This window comes from Tamandua tetradactyla, chromosome 19 (assembly GCF_023851605.1).
Source record: "Tamandua tetradactyla isolate mTamTet1 chromosome 19, mTamTet1.pri, whole genome shotgun sequence".
Lineage (NCBI taxonomy): Eukaryota > Metazoa > Chordata > Mammalia > Pilosa > Myrmecophagidae > Tamandua > Tamandua tetradactyla.
This window is the reverse complement of record NC_135345.1, coordinates 27,318,634-27,336,736: the sequence shown is the minus strand read 5'-3', so window position 1 is coordinate 27,336,736 and position 18,103 is coordinate 27,318,634. Positions and strand designations below refer to the sequence as shown.

Here is an 18,103-nt window from a genome sequence, read left to right as displayed (position 1 = left end):
CTGGTTTGAAAGGATGCATGTCCCCTAGAAAAGCCATGTTTTAATCTAAATCCCATTTTGTAAAGGCAGAATAATCCCTATTCAATAGTATATGTTTGAAATTATAATCAGATCATCTCCCTGGAGATGTGATTTAATCAAGAGTGGTTGTTAAACTGGATTAGGTGATGACATGTCTCCACCCATTTGGATGGGTCTTGATAAGTTTCTAGAGTCCTATAAAAGAGGAAACATTTTAGAGAATGAAAGATTTGGAGAGAGGAGAGAATGCTGCAGCACCACGAAGCAGAGAATCCACGAACCAGCGACCTTTAGAGATGAAGAAGGAAAACGCCTCCAGGGGAGCTTCATGAAACCAGAAGCCAGGAGAGAAAGCTAGCAGATGACACTGTGTTCACCATGTGCCCTTCCAGCTGAGAGAGAAGTCCTGACTGTTCACCATATGCCTTTTTACTTGAGAGAGAGACCATGAACGTCATCGGCCTTCTTGAACCAAGGTATCTTTCTCTGGATGGATGCCTTTGATTGGACATTTCTATAGACTTGTTTTAATTGGGACATTTCCTCGGCTTTAGAACTGTAAACTGGGAACTTATTAAATTCCCCTTTTTAAAAGCCATTCCGTTTCTGGTATATAGCATTCCGGTAGCTAGAAAACTAGAACAATAGCATTTCTCACAACTTAAACTTTCATTTGTTTTTTTGTTTGTCTTTCTATATTCCACACTGAAATGAAAGTTCCATGGAGGCAAGGACCTAACTGATTTTGTTCATCATTGTGTCCCCAATATTTATCATATTTCTGGAATATAACTGATATTCAAATATCTCTCATGTAATCTCACATTTTTTTTAAAGTCACTCTATAAGCTAATATTATTAACTACACACACAAACATACACACGCACTCTTATAAGTCTAAAAGAAACAATAAAAAATAAATTTTTGGGCGGGCCGCGGTGGCTCAGCGGGCAAAGTGCTTGCCTGCTATGCCGGAGGACCTCGGTTCGATTCCCGGCCCCAGCCCATGTAACGAAAACGGAGAAACAAAATACAATAAAACAAGAAAATGTTTAAAAGATGTTTCCCTTTCTTCCTCTCTTCCTTCCTTCTATCCTTCCTTCCTTCTCTCTGTCTTTCCTTTAAAAAAAAAAAATAAAATAAAAAAATAAATTTTTGATGTGATAGTTATCTGTAATTGTTGGGATAGATTTCTTCTCTATCCCAGCACTTTCTAATGTTTTGTTTTTCAACACTTCCTAAATTTTCTATAATAAACCTTTATATTCAGAAATAAAATTAAAGATTTTAAGCTGGGCATTTCAATTGCAAAATGCTCTAAAATTTTTAGCCATTGAAATAATAAAGGTACAAAATGAGTTAAGCAAAGCATACAATTTTTTAAATATAATGCTTTTCAATTTCACTGTCTATATGTAGCTTCATATTTTTAGAAAGTTTTAACTAATTTCAGACTTTGATGGTCTAAGGTTATCTAGACCATACTAGTGCCTTAAATTGTCATCATACTTTTTAAAATGCAGTATAAACCACCTTGACAATACTCAATAGCTCATATCACATTTCTACAACTATTCTACATCAATATCTATCACTAGAAAGAAAATAACAGCAGCCAATAATAAATGAACGCTTACATTTACCAGGCTCTGTCCTAAGCACTTTACACAGATTAACTCACTTATTTCTTGCAACCACATTTCACATATAAGGAAAATTAGGCACTAATAGATTAAACCACCTACCCAAAATTACAAAACCACACTCAGACTAGAATTCGAATCCAGGAAATCCTGCTATAATCTAGAAACTGTGCTTTTAATCACACTATATAAAGTGGAAACAGATTTATGACCCAGATAAAAGTCCAAAATATAACATACTATGATTTTTAAAAAATTACATCCCATTTTAAAGGCATAGTCATTGGGCAGGGGGACACATAAATAGGAATTACCTACTTATTGAGGATACTAATTTGTTTTTAAAAAAGCCTCACTAAAACATACTACTTGGGGCCCCAGAAAATATATATTTTTAAAGAAGCATTTTTTTAAGATTTCAGAATATTTCATAGCAAAATTTTTTAAAATGAAGAACTGATTATTTGCCAAAGATAAATGTAGAAGGAACTCATGAAGTTGTTTGTTGGACAATAAAGTTTCTAAAATTTAACATTAATCAGAATGTTTAATTCTGCTACTTCTCCAATTTCACTTCCTGATTCAACTCAATTCACTCCCTACGACTGAACATAAAGACCTTTGGCACTGGAAGATTTTTAAGATATAAAATATTTGAAAGGAATTCTGTATCTCCATTACCTTGTCAGAGTACTGTCATACAATAACAATACAATTCCCTGACAGGGAATCTATAAGGATTAAATTAGACAAAGCATATAAACTACCCAGCATATATTTGAATATTACCTGCAAAGATGGATCTTGGAGGGCTGGGGCACAATGAGTTGCTATGCAAGCTAGCTTACCTTAACTAAGATGCCAGGCTGTGTATATCATGATTCACAATGTCCATCTATCATTCTCAAATGCCACGATGAGTATCATCCCTGAAACTCAGCTTTCTCCTCTCACCTCTATGGGTATTTCCACTATGCCCTTTCCTATCTGACAAACCCTTAGCACTTTCAGCTAGTATCTTCACTGTGGAAAAACTCTTCAATAATTACCAGCCTCTCCTCATCAAAGTTAAGAACTCCATTTTTGTAATTCTGCAAAATACAGCACATACCTTAAAACCTTTCTACTCTAATCACACTGTATCACCACCCTTTAAGTAAGTGTATCACCTAGCAGACTATAGGGCAATGTCAACATCTTATTGATCCTGAAATCACAAACACCTAATTTAGTGACGGGCAAATAGCAGCCGCTGAAGTTGTTCATTTTTTAATGAAGAAGAAAAGTAGGAGAGTGCAGGCCATGATGGCTCGGTGGTAGAGTTTTCACCTGCCATGCCCAGAGATCCAGATTCAATTCCCAGTGCCTGCCCATGTTAAAAAAAAAAAAAGGAGTAGAGAAGAATGGACCAAAAATTATATTAATTAATATCACTTCTTATTTCACAAGGGGGGGAAGGGATTCTTGGTTTTAACACAGCAAATGTATAAGAAGAAACTCCTAATAGATTTCTTTAATAAAACAGATTTAATAAATGTAGCAATACTACCAGATAGGTTACCAAAGAATTGGCCCTTAAAAGGATGCAGACGATATATTTATATACTTTTTAGAGTACACAATACATTCTCAGGCAATTCTCAATTTTACATTTTCTCCAAAAAGATAAAAATGGTTAATTTCAGCATTTTTACATCTCTAATTCCTGGTATCATACCTCACATAAAACAGTCACTAAATATTGTTTAAAACTATATACACACCTATATGCACATTCATCAAAGATGGGTTTTGTCACTTTTAGTCTCTACAGTTCTTTTCAGTATCCATTATGATAGAAAGAAAAGCAGACAGCAGATGCACAACAGAGGGTATATGTAAAAAGGCAAGTTCAAAAATAACAAGGGATTGCTATAACCACAGTTGGACAAATCTTTAAAGTGGATTTTTTTTAAAATATGGTACCCAAGAAATACAGAAGAAAGAAAGAGCAAGGATTTACATAGTCTGGATGTACAAGGCAAAGAGCTGAAGATGACAATGGTTTAAGACAGTGGGTAAAAGGGGCAGAGAGGGGGGTTACATAATTGTCATTAATGGAAAAGTTAGAGATTGACTGCTAGAGAATAGAAATAAAAAGGAAGGGTGTTATGAATACCTAGTGAAATTCAACATCAGATGTTTCTGAAAAGGAAAGCAAAAAAATTAAAGGAAAGAAATCATGAGAGCAAGACTAGACCTGTGAAACATACAGTGTGTTGAGTAGCAGATAAAGATTTCAAGTAGGGTTGGGACAGGGGGTGGAGGGGACTGTTTTACTTATTGAGAATCATTTAAGAAACATAAATAAAGATAACTTTCATTACTTCAGGGGTTTGTGATGAGGTTGTTTAGTATTTTGTGTTTGAATAAATATGATACTCACTTCAAGTATTTTTAAAATTAAAAACCCAGCAGTTAATTCTATAAAATACTTGAAGTGTTTCACTTCCATATAATGGCAAGTTTAGGAAGATTAAAGAGAAAGATAGAGAAAGAAAGTGAAAACGGCCAGAGAAAAAAGAATAGATTACACAGAGACCAAGATCCGTAATTAAACATAAAGACAAAGTCAAATGCAAAAGAAACTCTACCACAGAGTCAGACACTTGGGTTCTGAGATGAAGGTCAGTTTAAGTAAACTGTTCCTGCTATGCTCTGTGGTGCCCTGGAATTGAGGAGAAAAAAGTTACCACTGCCTTAAGAAAAGCACTGAAGAGTCACTATTAAACATTCTACAACTGCTTTTAGCCTTAGTCCTAAAGCTGTTTCACTTCAGATGACACGGCTGACAAAGCTGCTAGCTAGCAGAAAAGAAATTACTCTCAGTCCTGCAGCCATGACGGTTATGCAGTATCACCTCAAGGGCCAAATGAAATAAAGCCAAAAGTCAAATCAATTACTAGCTTGGGACTCCCCACCCCCAATTCAGAACTTTCCTAGTAATGAGGTTCTCTGAGGAGGAAATGTTCGGCTAGACCAGAAGAACACAAGACTGTGGACAGAGACTTAGGGAGAACCACCCTTAGAGTTAGCAACAATGAAACCAGTCATGGACACCAGTTTCTAAAGACAGGATTAGAAAGTGTCACAAAGGACAGAATATCCACTGTCTACTAATACAAAAATCTGGAAGGATAAGGGAAAAAACGAACCATTTAGATCTGGCATGAGAAACGATCATCTACAGGAGATTAAGCTTGAAATTCATAAATGAATGAAATACAGAAGTTAATTTTGAAACATATAATATGCCAGTACTATCACACATTGTTATTTACAAGTGGTGATAGGGCCAAGTTCACCTATGATTTATTCTGACAACAGTTTCATCTGGAAACAGTCATCCTTTGCTAAAAAATAAGCATGTGCTTTTAATAATACTGAAAGACTTATATAAACATGCCCAATATATTGCCCTTTGACTATCAAAAAGTGTTTTTGTTATCAAACAATTGATAAAATATTTGTAACTACTTTTCTGTTAACTACCTTGAAAATCATCACATTAAGTCCAAACATATACAAAAAGAGTAGTTAATTTTTTCAAAATTATAAAAATGTTTGACATAAAGATATTCTACAAATAATATGCTTCTCTGTGCATTTTTAAGAGTTTGTATCAATTTAAAGAAAAGCCATTCTACAGGTATTTAAAATAAAAAGTTAATTTTTTTCTTATACTTTTTGTAAGTAGCCAGATTACTGTCTAAATCAAGAATAATACAAATTTTACAAAATTTCCTCTAAATATTCTCATAGCCATGGCATCATTTAAACTCTCAAGACCTCTACTTCAATTTGGCTTCTTAATGGCCTTCTTATCTCCATTATCTCCACACTACTATCCACCCAGAATTAACTTTCTCAAACACAGAGGTCATGTCACTCTCATGTTCAAAAACCAGTGCTTCACAACCTCTAATCACAGGAGTGATTGGATTTAGCACTTCCAGAGTCCACAAATAAAACAATCTGAAAGTCCAACGTATCTTTCTAAGTCTTTTGTTTTACCTTAAAAATTAAAGGTGAATGAACCTTGAGGACAATATGTTGAATTAAATGTCTGAAACAAAAAGATAAATATTATCACTCCTTACTGATTCAGACTAACTATAATATACAAACTTGGAAAACTGAAGTCAAGAGCATGGGTTATTAGGTTGGGGCCTACTATAAAGGGTCCTAGATTGTAAGCTCCTACAGCAGTCACATATATTCCATAGTTGTAACTGTTATTTCTAAATTCTGAGATGCTAAGCTCTTTGTGTATAACCTGGTCATTCCCCAGAACATCAGGAATTTGTGTGATACCAGAGACTCAGAGATCTCAAGCTATGAAAATCAGCAATACCCCACACAGCAGAATGAAGAGGATCTAGGTAAGATCAAGGTAAATCAGAATACAGAATAAAGAGTGATACTGACTGCATATTAAAGCTTCAACTTCTGACTGATATCAAAGAAAGAAATGTTTATTTGGTGAAAAATTTATATTTCTGGTAGCATACTATCCAATTTAACTTGTATGTTCAGTTTGTTTGAATATCATAATTGCACAGAATCTTGAATAGGGCATGAGAATTGTTGGTTTCTACAGGTTAATGTGATGCCCCAATACATCCTGGAGTAATTCGGGCAGAGAATAAAAAAGTATTTGCAAAGTCCCCTTGAGGGATTGGGGAGAAAGGAGGAAATACTAAACTTCTCCACCTGGGGAATTCCTGATATTCTTGCAAGCATTGGGGACAACAAATTTAATAGGCCGAGCCCTCAATCTTGGAGCTTGCCCCTAAGAAACCTATTCCTATATTTATGCCTAAGAATCATCCCAAGAACCTTTTATGTTGCTCAACCTCTTTTGTTGCCTCTTTCTCAAAGACAACTCCACAGATGAACTCACTGCTGCCCCCCCACACGGGACATGATTCCCAGGGGTATAAATCTCCCTCGCAATGTGGGACATGACTCCTGGAGATGAGCCAGGACCTGGCATTATGAGAGTGAAAAAGCCTTCTTGAGCAAGAAGGGGAAGAGAGAAATGAAACAAAGTTTCAGTGGTTGAGAGATTTCAAATAGAGTTGAGAGGTTTTTCTTATGCATAGATATGCCTTTTTAGTTTTTAGTGTATTAGAATAGCTAGAAGGAAATACCTGAATCTGCTGAACTGTATTCCAATAGCCTGAATTCCTAACTATATAACTATATAGCTTTTACAGTGTGACTTGTGACTGTGAAAACCATGTAGCTGACACTCCCTTTTTCCAGGGTATGGACAGATGAATTAAAAAATAAGGACAAAAAAATAAATAAATAATGAGGTGAGATAAGGGGTAAAGAAAATTGGGCAGAGTGCAATACTAGTGGTCAATGAGAGGGAGGGGTATGGGTATGGGATGTATGAGGTTTTTCTTTTTTCTTTTTATTTTTTTTTTCTGGAGTGATGCAAATATTCTAAAAACGGTCATGGTAATGAATACAAAACTATGTGCTGATACTGTGAACCACTGATTATATACTTTAGATGTACTGTATGGTGTATGAAGATATCTCAATAAAAATATTTTTTTAGTTAGAGGAAAATGAACATTCTTCATAACAAATGCAAGTTTAAAAATTTTTTAACTATCAAATAAATACTTAGTATTTCCCAAATAGTCTAGTAAATGGGAAGGCCAAGAAAACGTACCATATTTATCCTGTGGTTTCCCATACTCTCTTATACAGGACTGAGTACCCAGTTTTTAATGGGTTGAAATATCAATACATGGGGGACTATTGCCAACACTGAGGAATAGTAAAGCCATCAACAATTTGGCCCCAAAGTTCTTTATCTTTTCATTTCCCACTCCTCTACACACACCCCCATCCTTGTTCTGAAGAAAATGATTGATTTACTCTCTTCCTAGAAACCCCTTTCACTTTTCTCCACAAGTGGTCCTATCTCTACATCAAGGTCCAACTCAAATTCTACCCTCCTCCAAGGAATGTTCCCTCACATCCTTTTCCATTTCCCAATATCTTGTATTCCACTATGGTACTAATCACAATCTACCTCAGGTTATGTTTAGTCTACACGACTAAATATATGAACTTACATACACTACATGGCTAGAGACAATACACCAGTAAGAATAGAAGCTTCAGAGGGAGAAAAATCCAGGTTAAATGTCCGGTTCTACTACCTATCAGGTGTGACCTTGGGCAAGTTACTTAAGATCATTCCCCATCAGTTTTCTTATCTCTTAAATGAAAATAAGAGCAGTTATCTAACAGGGTTAGTCTAATCAGAATCAAAACCAGTGATGTATATAAAGCACTTAGTACAATGATACATATTAATCATTAAAAAAGGTACCTATCAATACCCAACCCTTACTAAGTCTGAATTCACAATGGGCGGTTTTCAATTCCCAGGATGTGGTATTCTGCATGTACTCAATAACTGTCTGGCTGATAAAACCTAATCAATTCAAAAGTAATCTCCTAGGCAGATCTTAATAAGGTAAGGTCCAAACTCCAGTGAATGTCAAAAAATGGACTGCTAATCATATTACTTACTATTATTGCCTTAACCAGTTTATAGTTTAGCTATTATACGCACATAATATCTGTGGTAGTTAGATTCAGTTGTCAACTTGGCCAGGTGAAGGCACCTAGTTCTGTTGGCTGTGGACACGAGTCAATGGTAAGTGAACCTCATCTGTGCTGACTACATCTGCAGTCGGCTAGGAGGCTGCTGCAATGAATGATATTTGACTTAAACGGCTGGTGCTTAAATGAAAGAGCGTAAGGTAGCACAACCAAAGCAGTTCAGCATACCTCATCTCAGCACTCGCAGCTCAGCCCAGGCCTTTGGAGATGTAGAAAGGAATCACTCCAGGGAAAGTTGTTGGAACCCAGAGGCCTGGAGAGAAGGCCAGCAGAGACCATCCTGTGCCTTCCCATGTAAGAAAGAACCTCAGTTGAAAGTTAGCTGCCTCTCCTCTGAGGAACCAATGAAATAAATCCCCTCTTATTAAAAGCCAATCCGTCTCTGGTGTATTGCATTCCGGTAGCTAGCAAACTAGAACAATATCCAAGCACCATTTTAAATGCAAACCACACTTCAGCATTATCAACAAGTAAGCTAATATACAAAGTACTGGATATAGTTACTCAAAGAAAAGTCTAAGTTAATCTAAAAACACTAACATTTATCAAGCCAAAAAGCAAGCCATTAGCAAATTAAAGAGTTCCTGTATAGAAATTCTTTATTACTAAAAATTAAGCTACATCCTAAAGCTATTCTTTCAATTGGCCCTATGAATTATTTCATGTAGGGGTAATAGGAATATTCTGACAGGATAACTGACAGAAACTGGTCAGTTCTGCCAAGGATGGTATGTATCCAGACCAATAAGATTACTATTAATTCTTAAATGTTAAGAACAGGATAGATCAAAATTGATAAAAGCAGAGTCTTTAAGTCATACAACAAAACAGCAACAATCACTGGTGATGATAAGTAGGTGAAAAGAAAAAGAGGATATAGTAGACTACCTAATCATCAAAAATCTTCGGGAAAACATAAGCTAAGTTCAGACAGAGCAACTCCACAAAAGAAGCAATAAAAATTTCTAGGACTAGGTGAACTATACTGTGAATCTACTGTTGCAATGTAAACATTAATATGTGTAAATTTACTGTAAAATACTCCTCAGAGCAATGTATATATACTACATTGCACTCAAACCAACTACTAATTTTAAAAAGGACTATACTTACTGGGGAAATGTTACAGATGCAAGGAGAGATAATTAAATGTGAGAGTTTTAGAATTTTTCCAATGCCAATCATTGACATTTTTTCCCAATCATTCACATTTTAAATACTTTCAAAAGACATGTTTAAAATTGTGCAGTTTATGTTCTAATAACATACCAAATTAGCAAAATGATATTATAGTTAAGATAAAACTTTTATGTAGGCACTACAGAATGCTACTTTAATTCACAAAGAGAGTGCTAGAAGCAAATATTTCCGAAGCTAAAATTTATTTTTAAAAGTTCTGCAATTACTGACATAAGAAGAGAATTTTTAAATGTTTCAATTATTCGTCATATTTTGCCAGAATAAAGAATTGTATTCTAACAATAAGTTTATATATATACATATATATAGTAATCTCTCTTTCATAACCTATTTCTCAGGGACCAGATCTGGATGAAACTGATCACTCCCCAAGGGAATCAAGTCATAGATTCTAAACATGCTAGGCAAAAAAACAAGAGTAATGTCTTGAATTATTAAAGCATTACTTTAGAATATATTCAGTAAGCTCCCAGTCACCAACTCCTAACTTGACTTCAATTTCAATCACTTTCATAGTAAGAGCCCTAAAATAAATATAGTTTTAAATCCCTACTACACAGTATTATATATTTTTGTTCCATTTTATTAAAAACATTTGTATGTTGAATTCTAAAAAGGAAAACAAAATATAATCCAATATTCATTATGACAATGGGTCTGTTTATTCTAATGGGTTGTCATAGCCTCTTCACAAAAGCACTTGCTCAAAACTAAGCACATGATAGAAGATTTAAAAGCAATCTATTCTTAAAATACACTAAAATCCCTAAAGTAAAACAATTGAGGAGCAAATTTTACTGGAAAAGAATGATTTCTACATTTTACTAGTAAATGGCAAACTCTTATGAAGTTTCTAAAGGTAACTATTAATAGCAACCTGGAAGGGAAAAGAGAAGCTGAAGAGATTTGTCTCTTTACTGAGCTATTAAGCACAGTCATAATTAAATGACAACTTTAATCCAGAGTTATCTCAGAATTCTTTCAAGAATTTTTAAATTTCAAACTTTACAGGAAGTTTTAGTCTCTTAATACAGCTGCTCTATTCCATTCCTATCCTTTAATGCTGGCTAAAATCTGACAACGCGTACTTTTAAAAATTCAGTCTATGGTTCTACTTCCTGAAGTGCGCAAAAGCAGTTATAAATTATGTTCTGAGCTTAGCACATTTACAAATGGAAACCATAAAACAAAGTCCTATTCAAACAATCTTAAGAATGGGAAGAAGCTCTACAGAGATCACAGGATCAAAGAAATCTTGAACATTTTCAGACTTTATTATGGACTTTCAAATTACTTTTTGTGAGAGACCAGTGGTATTAAACATATTTACATAAACTTATTAAAATGATCACAGTTTTACATGTGATATAGCTTTATTATTTTAAACTTTAAATATAAATTAACTTGTTAAAAATAAGAATTCTAACAAAGGCAAAGAATAAGGACATTAGAAATAAATTCCAGAGTTAATATTATTTCTGCAAACTTATCTTAAAGCACAATACAAACCTCTTGTGTAATATATCAAATATTTTCCCCTAAAGAATCACTCTTTCTTTTTCACAATGCCATACACAACTAGAGAATTTCAGTCTTCAAAAGGAAGAATAAACTGTTTATTAAAATAAGTCTACCTGAAGTAATTTTCTTAATATGATCTACACACTGTCAATAGTAAATAAATACGAAATTTCCTGAATCACATGCTCTCTTACCAACTAAATTTTGATAAAGCATTAGCCAATTATTAATCAAACTTTTCTGCTCAAGAAACCAAGAGCCACACTCTCATAACTACTAGAAACTCAAATGTTTCTGCTCCCTCCATTCCTGAATCAAGCATCAAACCTTCAAATTACAGTCTTATCTAGCACCTTTCCTGACAATAACTATTCTTCACATTTTTTTATTCCCCACTTAGGAGAATAAAGACTATTCAAGCATAAGACTATCCAATAAATCTTCTCACTCAAACTTTACTATATTTCCAATATTAATCATTCTGTAATCACGTTACCCAAATTGCACAGTGATAGTGATGGGCTGAGATGTTTTGATTTCCAATGGCTTCCAGACCAAACCTTCAAAAGCGCTTGATAAGTTTCAGGGTTAAGCAAGTTAAATATTCTGTTCATCATGTTCTATGCATTCAACTTCCAAGGTGCATGACAAAGTTTGCCAACCTCCCTCTTCCTTCTAGAAGAGTTAACATTCTTGCATAGAACCCAGATTGTCTGCTTTGCTCTAAAGAATATAGCTTGAGCACTTCTCCAAGCAGCTGTTAGTAACATTCAGACGCCTGTTGAACTATCACTTTGGTTAAATTAATGATCGGTCATCTTGCTTCCGCTTTACTTTTTCCTTTTAAATCTCGCAATTAATGCAGAGAACCTACAGATGTGCTTTGAAAATAAATGAAGTAATAACAAAAACATTACTTTAGTTCCACTACTTTTCCAAAAGTATTTAGAATCCTTACAGTATTAAGTTAAATGACAAGATATCAGGAGTACATGACACTGGAAGGCTTTAAAAACGCTATAATTTTCTACTTAACCTTATCAAACATGTTTGCAAGTTTTCAATAATTTCGAGAACGCTCTGTATCAAAAGGACCTAGCGCAGTCCATCAGAACTGTGCTGCTCAAATACAAGTCCTGAATATCTTGCACACGTTAAATTTTAGATGCATTTAAAGTTACCTGCTGAGCATTCTGCATCCTTTGTCGCCCAGTGATGCAACCACCCAGCAAATACCTTCCATCCTTTAAAACGGCCTTGTTCTTATCCTTCAAAAAGTACACATTTGACTTAGAGGTTTCCGCATGCTATTACGGAATCACTAACACCACTAGGTAGTATGGCTCTCAAAGAATCCTCTTTAGCAGCCTCCCCCGGGATGTTTTGCTCAGCAAGGCTTTGAACTGGTGAGACTCGCTGCCAGCTGTCTTTACAAGACCAGCACCAGAGACAGATTCAATACCGCATTGCCGCGGCTGACTTTTTCGAGCAGCTTCAGAAAAAAGAAAGAAAGAAAAAGAAATCAGTCTGGAGACCCTGCTGGCTCTTCTGCAGCACGGAAGAGGATCCACCGCATTGCTCAGCTTAGACCACCAGGGAGCCCAAATTAAGGGCGGGGAAGCCACTGTCTTCGAGAGGCTCGGTCAAGGGCGGGGTGTCGGGGTAAAATGGAAAGGCGCCCAGTGTGTAGAGGACTTACGGGCGCCCGTTCCGCATCGCACACTAGCCGGGGCCGTCGAATAGCGAGTGCGCGGCTGGGGCGCGGGCCCCTCCCGGGAATGGGGGTCCTGGTGCTACGGGCCGAGCCCCGACCGCCGCCCCCCGGGGCCCTCACCTGTCATGAGCGCCGGGCTCTCGCCCGCCGCCTCAGCTGGAGAGGAGGCGGCTGCCGCAGCGGAGCTCGCCGCCCGCCGCCCGCGGAGGTGCCTCGGTACCAACTCGCATCCGTCCGCCGCGCCGGCCATCAGCAGCCCGAGCACCAGCAGCGCAGTCCAGCGCCGCCGCCGCAACCAGCCCGAGGGTGGGCCAGAAGTCGCGGTGGGATGAGGGCGCGGAAGAGGAGCGGGGGGAAAGTGCGGCGGCACCCCAACCGCGGGCCACTCGTCCGCTCCACCCGGCGCCGCCGCCACCGGCTGCGACTCCCCGAGCCGCCCCCGTCGCCTCGGACGCGGGTTCCTGCCCGGCACCAGCCCAGTCCCCTCGGCCCCAGCGGCCTCCGGAGCTCGGGTCCCGGCTGTGTTCATTGGTTCCGGTTATTCAAAACAATAAAATTGTGAAGGTGGGGGCAGAAAGGTACCGCGCTTTCAGGCCGCACGCGACACCCGCGCTGTTGCCGCGGCGAGTCTGGGAGCCAGCTCTCTGGAACCTCCAAACACCAGCCCCAGCGCCCGCAGCCCCGCCGCCGCCGCCGCTACCGCGGCGCATCCCCCCGCCCCCTCCGGCCCGCGCTCTTCGTAGTACCACGCTCGGCCCGGACACCTCCCTCCCTTCACACACTCGTCGCATACCAATCCCCCGCCTCCCTCAGCCCCTCCACCGCGCAGGCGCGGTGCTGCAGCAGTGCGCGTGCGCGACGCCCCAGCCCCGCCCTCAGGGACGTCCCTAGACGGGCTAGGGTGCCGCGGAGGGGTTTCTCGAGCGTTAGCTGAGCCGGAAAGGTAGGGGGTGGGGATAGAGGAGAGCTTGTTCCCCTCCCCCATTCACGCTCCCACCGTGATTGGGGAGCAAGGGGGCGGGGAGAACAATAAGGACATACTAAAGCGTTTGGGCGAATTATAACCGTGAAGACGGCAGCAAAAAATAATTGCATAGGTCAGGAAAACTTTGCAATCGGAAACAGAGGTGTCTAGAAAATTTCAGTATAAATGGGACCTAGAAATGGCTAGCTGGGTGGAAGTAGACGTTAACATAGAGAAGAGTTTAATTTACCTATCAAACAAATAGAGCCTGCTAACATTTCTGGGTCTCATTTTCCTCATTCGTAAAATAGGGATGAAACGATGCTACCTAACTCTTAAAGTCATATGTATAAGTACGTAAAGTGCATAAAAGTGTCTGTCTGCACACTGCAGGCGCTATAAGAATTTCTCTGAGGCTAATCAATCTACCAACAATTATTTCTTGACAGACTCAGGGCCATTGTGTTTAGTTGGCAATTTTTTGTGGGACAAAGCGATATTAAAGTTCTCCTACTGAAAGGCACAGCAATCAAGACACACATTTGCTGAGTGTCCACCACAAAGAGGTAGGTAATTCTCCAGACCAGGTAACCGGCGTGTTCCCTGTTCTCCAGAAGGCATTACATTCATTCAATACTTAAGGAGTGCATACTATGTTCCAGAAAGGGTACTGGACGCAGGGGATTTGGCTGTAAGAAAGAATACTTGAAAAACTCAAGTAAGTCAGCACTAAAGGAAGTGAGATAGACAATACAGTCTCAGCTTGAGCAACCTTACACTCTTGCTTAGGAGATAAAATTTACACCCATTAAACAATTAGAGACTAATACAAGGCAGTAGTTAATCAGTTGCTAAATTGGGTAGTGCAAGCTGTGTTATAGCAACAATAGCAGTATAAAACCACGAACAAAGTAATAAATCATCAGGGCCGAGCTCCTGTAAATAAAGATGACATCTTTTTTCTTCTTTTAAACACAGAGAGAGGGTGCTAGCACTGAAAGGGTAATGGGTTTGGAATTAAGTATTTATTCCTCTCAAGGGCCAGGAATAAATCCTCCACCTTAGATCATCTTTGTCTCCCGTACCGATGTTTCTGTTATTAGTCGCAGGTTGCATCCTCTTGCTCAAGGCAAACCGTGTCATTGTGCATAGCATAAACCTAAATGCAGAAGAGAAAGTCCATTGCTTGGGAGGATAATCCATGCCGAGAATTACAGATGGTTCTATTTGCAAACCAAATATAAACAAAAGGCTCCAGTTGAGGCGGTCGCCTCCCTTTCTTCTCAAGTTTCCAATTCCACCTTCAAGCCTTTGCTTTTTATTCCTTGGGGATCCGAGACACTTTCCTGTTGCCAAAATCACATTCTAGCTCTATGGAACCCCTTTTCATTGACGCCTATCGGACTCCTACAGTCAAGCCTATATCGCTTAACGTTCAAACTCCGCGATTTGATATTTATTTTCATAATGTCTTTACCATCTAATTTTTTACCTATATATGAAAATTTTTCACTTATTCATGACTTCAGGCATAGTATGGGCAGCGTTGAATTTCAGAATCAGATTTATTAGAAACTGGCAACTGCCACTTCTTAGCTGTGTGACCTGCGGTCAAGTTAATCTGCCCTCAACTTCCCACCTGTAAACTAAGGACCGTGTAACAATGCCAGCCCCACAAGGTTGCTGATGGCGGCGAGTGGGTCTAGCAACAGGGAAAACCCTTGCACGGTGCCTGCCACGCAGGTAATCCTGTCAGCCGCCTGGGAGCCTGGCCCCGTGATCTGGGCGTGTATTCTGTGCGTGTTCTCGGCTCCAGATAAACACATCGCACTTAGCCGATGTGTTTGATTTCATCTTCGGGCAAACCCCAATCTCCGAGAGGCACGCCCGGCACAGACACACTGAATCCATCTACCCGGCCCCTCCCCTTCCCAGAGCCAAAACCGCCCTTCCCAAGAGTCGGGCTCCCTCCCCATCGCCGCCTCCTCCTCCGGCCTTTCCCCCACAGCCAACACAGCCAACGACCCGCCACCCGCGGAAACGCGGGGTGCCGGATCTCTTCCCGCTCGCGACGCAGAGCGCCCCCACCACGCGCCGAGCTGCGCATGCCCACTGCCGGCCGCCGACTTCCAGGTGCGCGAGCTCTCGGGCTCCCGCGGTCCCCGGACGCCGCGCGCTGTGTGGCTCGCCCCGCTTCCGGCTTTCATTCCGTGGGCTGTGCGATTCGGCGGTCGGCCGCCGCGCGATGACGTCACCGCGTGGGCGGGTGCGACGGGGCGTTCGTGGGGAGCCGAGGTCGGCGTGGAAACGGAGGTGGGAAGGAGGAGGAGGAGGGATGGGGAATTCCGGACCTGGCTGTCTCTTTCTTTTCGCCCGCCCACTGAGGTTCTCCCTCCATTCTTGGGCTCGGAGGGCGGGATTTAAGTAGAATTTCTCGGCGTCTTCTTGGTGGAATATCGGGGCTAACCGAGTACCGTGGACGGGCCCCACCGTTTGTTCGTCATGCTGAAGTCCCTCGGAGAAATGCAGAGAGCTGCCCTCACGGGGACCCTGTTGGGTACCAACCACTTTGTTTTCTCGTTAATTCCCAAAATAAGCTTGCAAGGCAGTTGAGGTCCTGAAACTGAGGAAGTCTCCAAAGTGATAAAGCCAACGTGATGGGTCAGGATTCTAATAGAGGACCACAGGTCCTCTAACGGTTGTTGAATAATTTAAAGCACTCAGAGTACAAAAAGAAGTGGACATAGTAACTCATTAACAAGGCCCCTTCTGCTTAAAGTCAATAAAACATAAGAGGGGGTGCATGATTAGAATTCTCACCTGCCACCAGGGAGGCCGGGCTTGGATTCCCGGAAAATGTTGTGAACAAAATTCCCTATGATACACATATCACATATCTGCCTGTGTGTGTACAGATAGAGGAAGACATGTATGTAGGGAGACAAAAGAGTAAAGTGTGAGATACTCTTCAACTATTTTGGTGAAGGTGGAAATCTCATCATCTCGACTTTCTCTAGGAGTAGAGGAAGTTTTTTTTAAAGTGTCCAGCACCCAGGTAAAGGTTAGCAAAAACTTCTTAAGAATTACTAGCTTATTAACATGTTTTTAAAGCTTCCAACTGAGCAAAAGTAAGTCAACTTTGCTCACCAAAGCCTACAGAATCAGGGGCTTGTGAGGTCATTTCTGTTAATACATAGGATATGTCTGCTTTGTTACTGGTTAATTTGAGGTGTTAGGTGGATATTGTTGATTACATACTATCTAGTAAGTGCTGCAGCCATAAGAGTGTTGACAGATACTTATAAGAGAAGGAAGTTTTGATGAAGAGAAAAGTAGAGCTATTCATAATATTTGAAAATGTGAACTTTCATTTACACAAAGATGAATCTTAAGGTAGTGTTATAGATTGAATTGTAACCTCCAAATATATATGTTCAAGCATGAATCCCCAGTGCCTATGAGTGACCTTATATGGAAATAGGGGTTTTGCAGATGTAATGAACTCAAGATGAGGTCATACTGGAGTAGGGTGGGCCCTAAATCTAATGACTAATGTTCTTATAAGGAGAGGGAGATTTGGACCCAGACACACAGAAAGGAAGACCCAGCCATAAATTGGATGATGCATCTACAAGCCAAGAAATGCTCAGGGGTGCAGGCAACCACCAGAAGTTAGCAAGAGGCAAGGAAGAATTCTTTCTTAGAGATTTCAAAGGAAGTGTGGGTCTGCCAACATCTTGATTTCAGACTTCTAGCCTCCAGAACTGTGAGCAAATAAACTTCTGTTGTCTCAAGCCACCTAGTTTGTGATAGTTTGTTATGTCAGCCCAAGGAAACTAATTACAGATAGTAATGACAATCCTGAAGATGAAAGGCAAATTATACATATGCCTGTGCACCTGACAGCAAGAGACATGAAACATGATATATGAAATGGAAAAACTTTTGAGAATGATGCAAAAGGCTAAGCTTCTAATTCAGATATCTAATAACCTAATCTCAATTCAAAGAAGACAATATTTTCTAGGACTAAAGCTTAGGGCAGTAAAATTTGCATTTCGGGGAAATAATGTTTCCCGAGATTCAAGACACAAATCAAATGTCCTAACATCTGTGGGTTGTGAGACATCAAGCTGCTAAGGAGTTTTCTGCAACACTTGCAGAGATCATCTAAAAGGGAATTACCTACTGTCAATTACAAAGTATACAAAACACATTGAATTTAGAAAAAGAACCTACATCATATGTAGGTTGATGAACCTACATCAGCATGAAGGAGGAAAGTAGGACTGATTTTTTAAAAGTTTCAATGGGCAGCCCACCTCCCTCTCCTTTTGTGGAAAATC

General features: G+C 39.6%; 1 protein-coding gene across 2 annotated transcripts in view; it reads right to left on the bottom strand.

Annotated features, from left to right (window-relative positions):
* STIM2 (stromal interaction molecule 2) overlaps window positions 1–13,577 on the bottom strand; it is a 189,491-nt gene extending 175,914 nt beyond the window's left edge. The window contains exon 1 of one of the 2 annotated variants that reach the window (XM_077136555.1): window positions 12,914–13,577. In XM_077136555.1, coding sequence (XP_076992670.1) covers window positions 12,914–13,322 — 409 coding nt within the window. In that variant the 5' untranslated portion in view covers window positions 13,323–13,577. Of the gene's footprint in view, window positions 1–12,260; window positions 12,844–12,913 lie in introns of those variants that run through there. The other variant, XM_077136556.1, reaches the window with a different exon arrangement.
* Window positions 13,578–18,103: the final 4,526 nt, after the last annotated feature.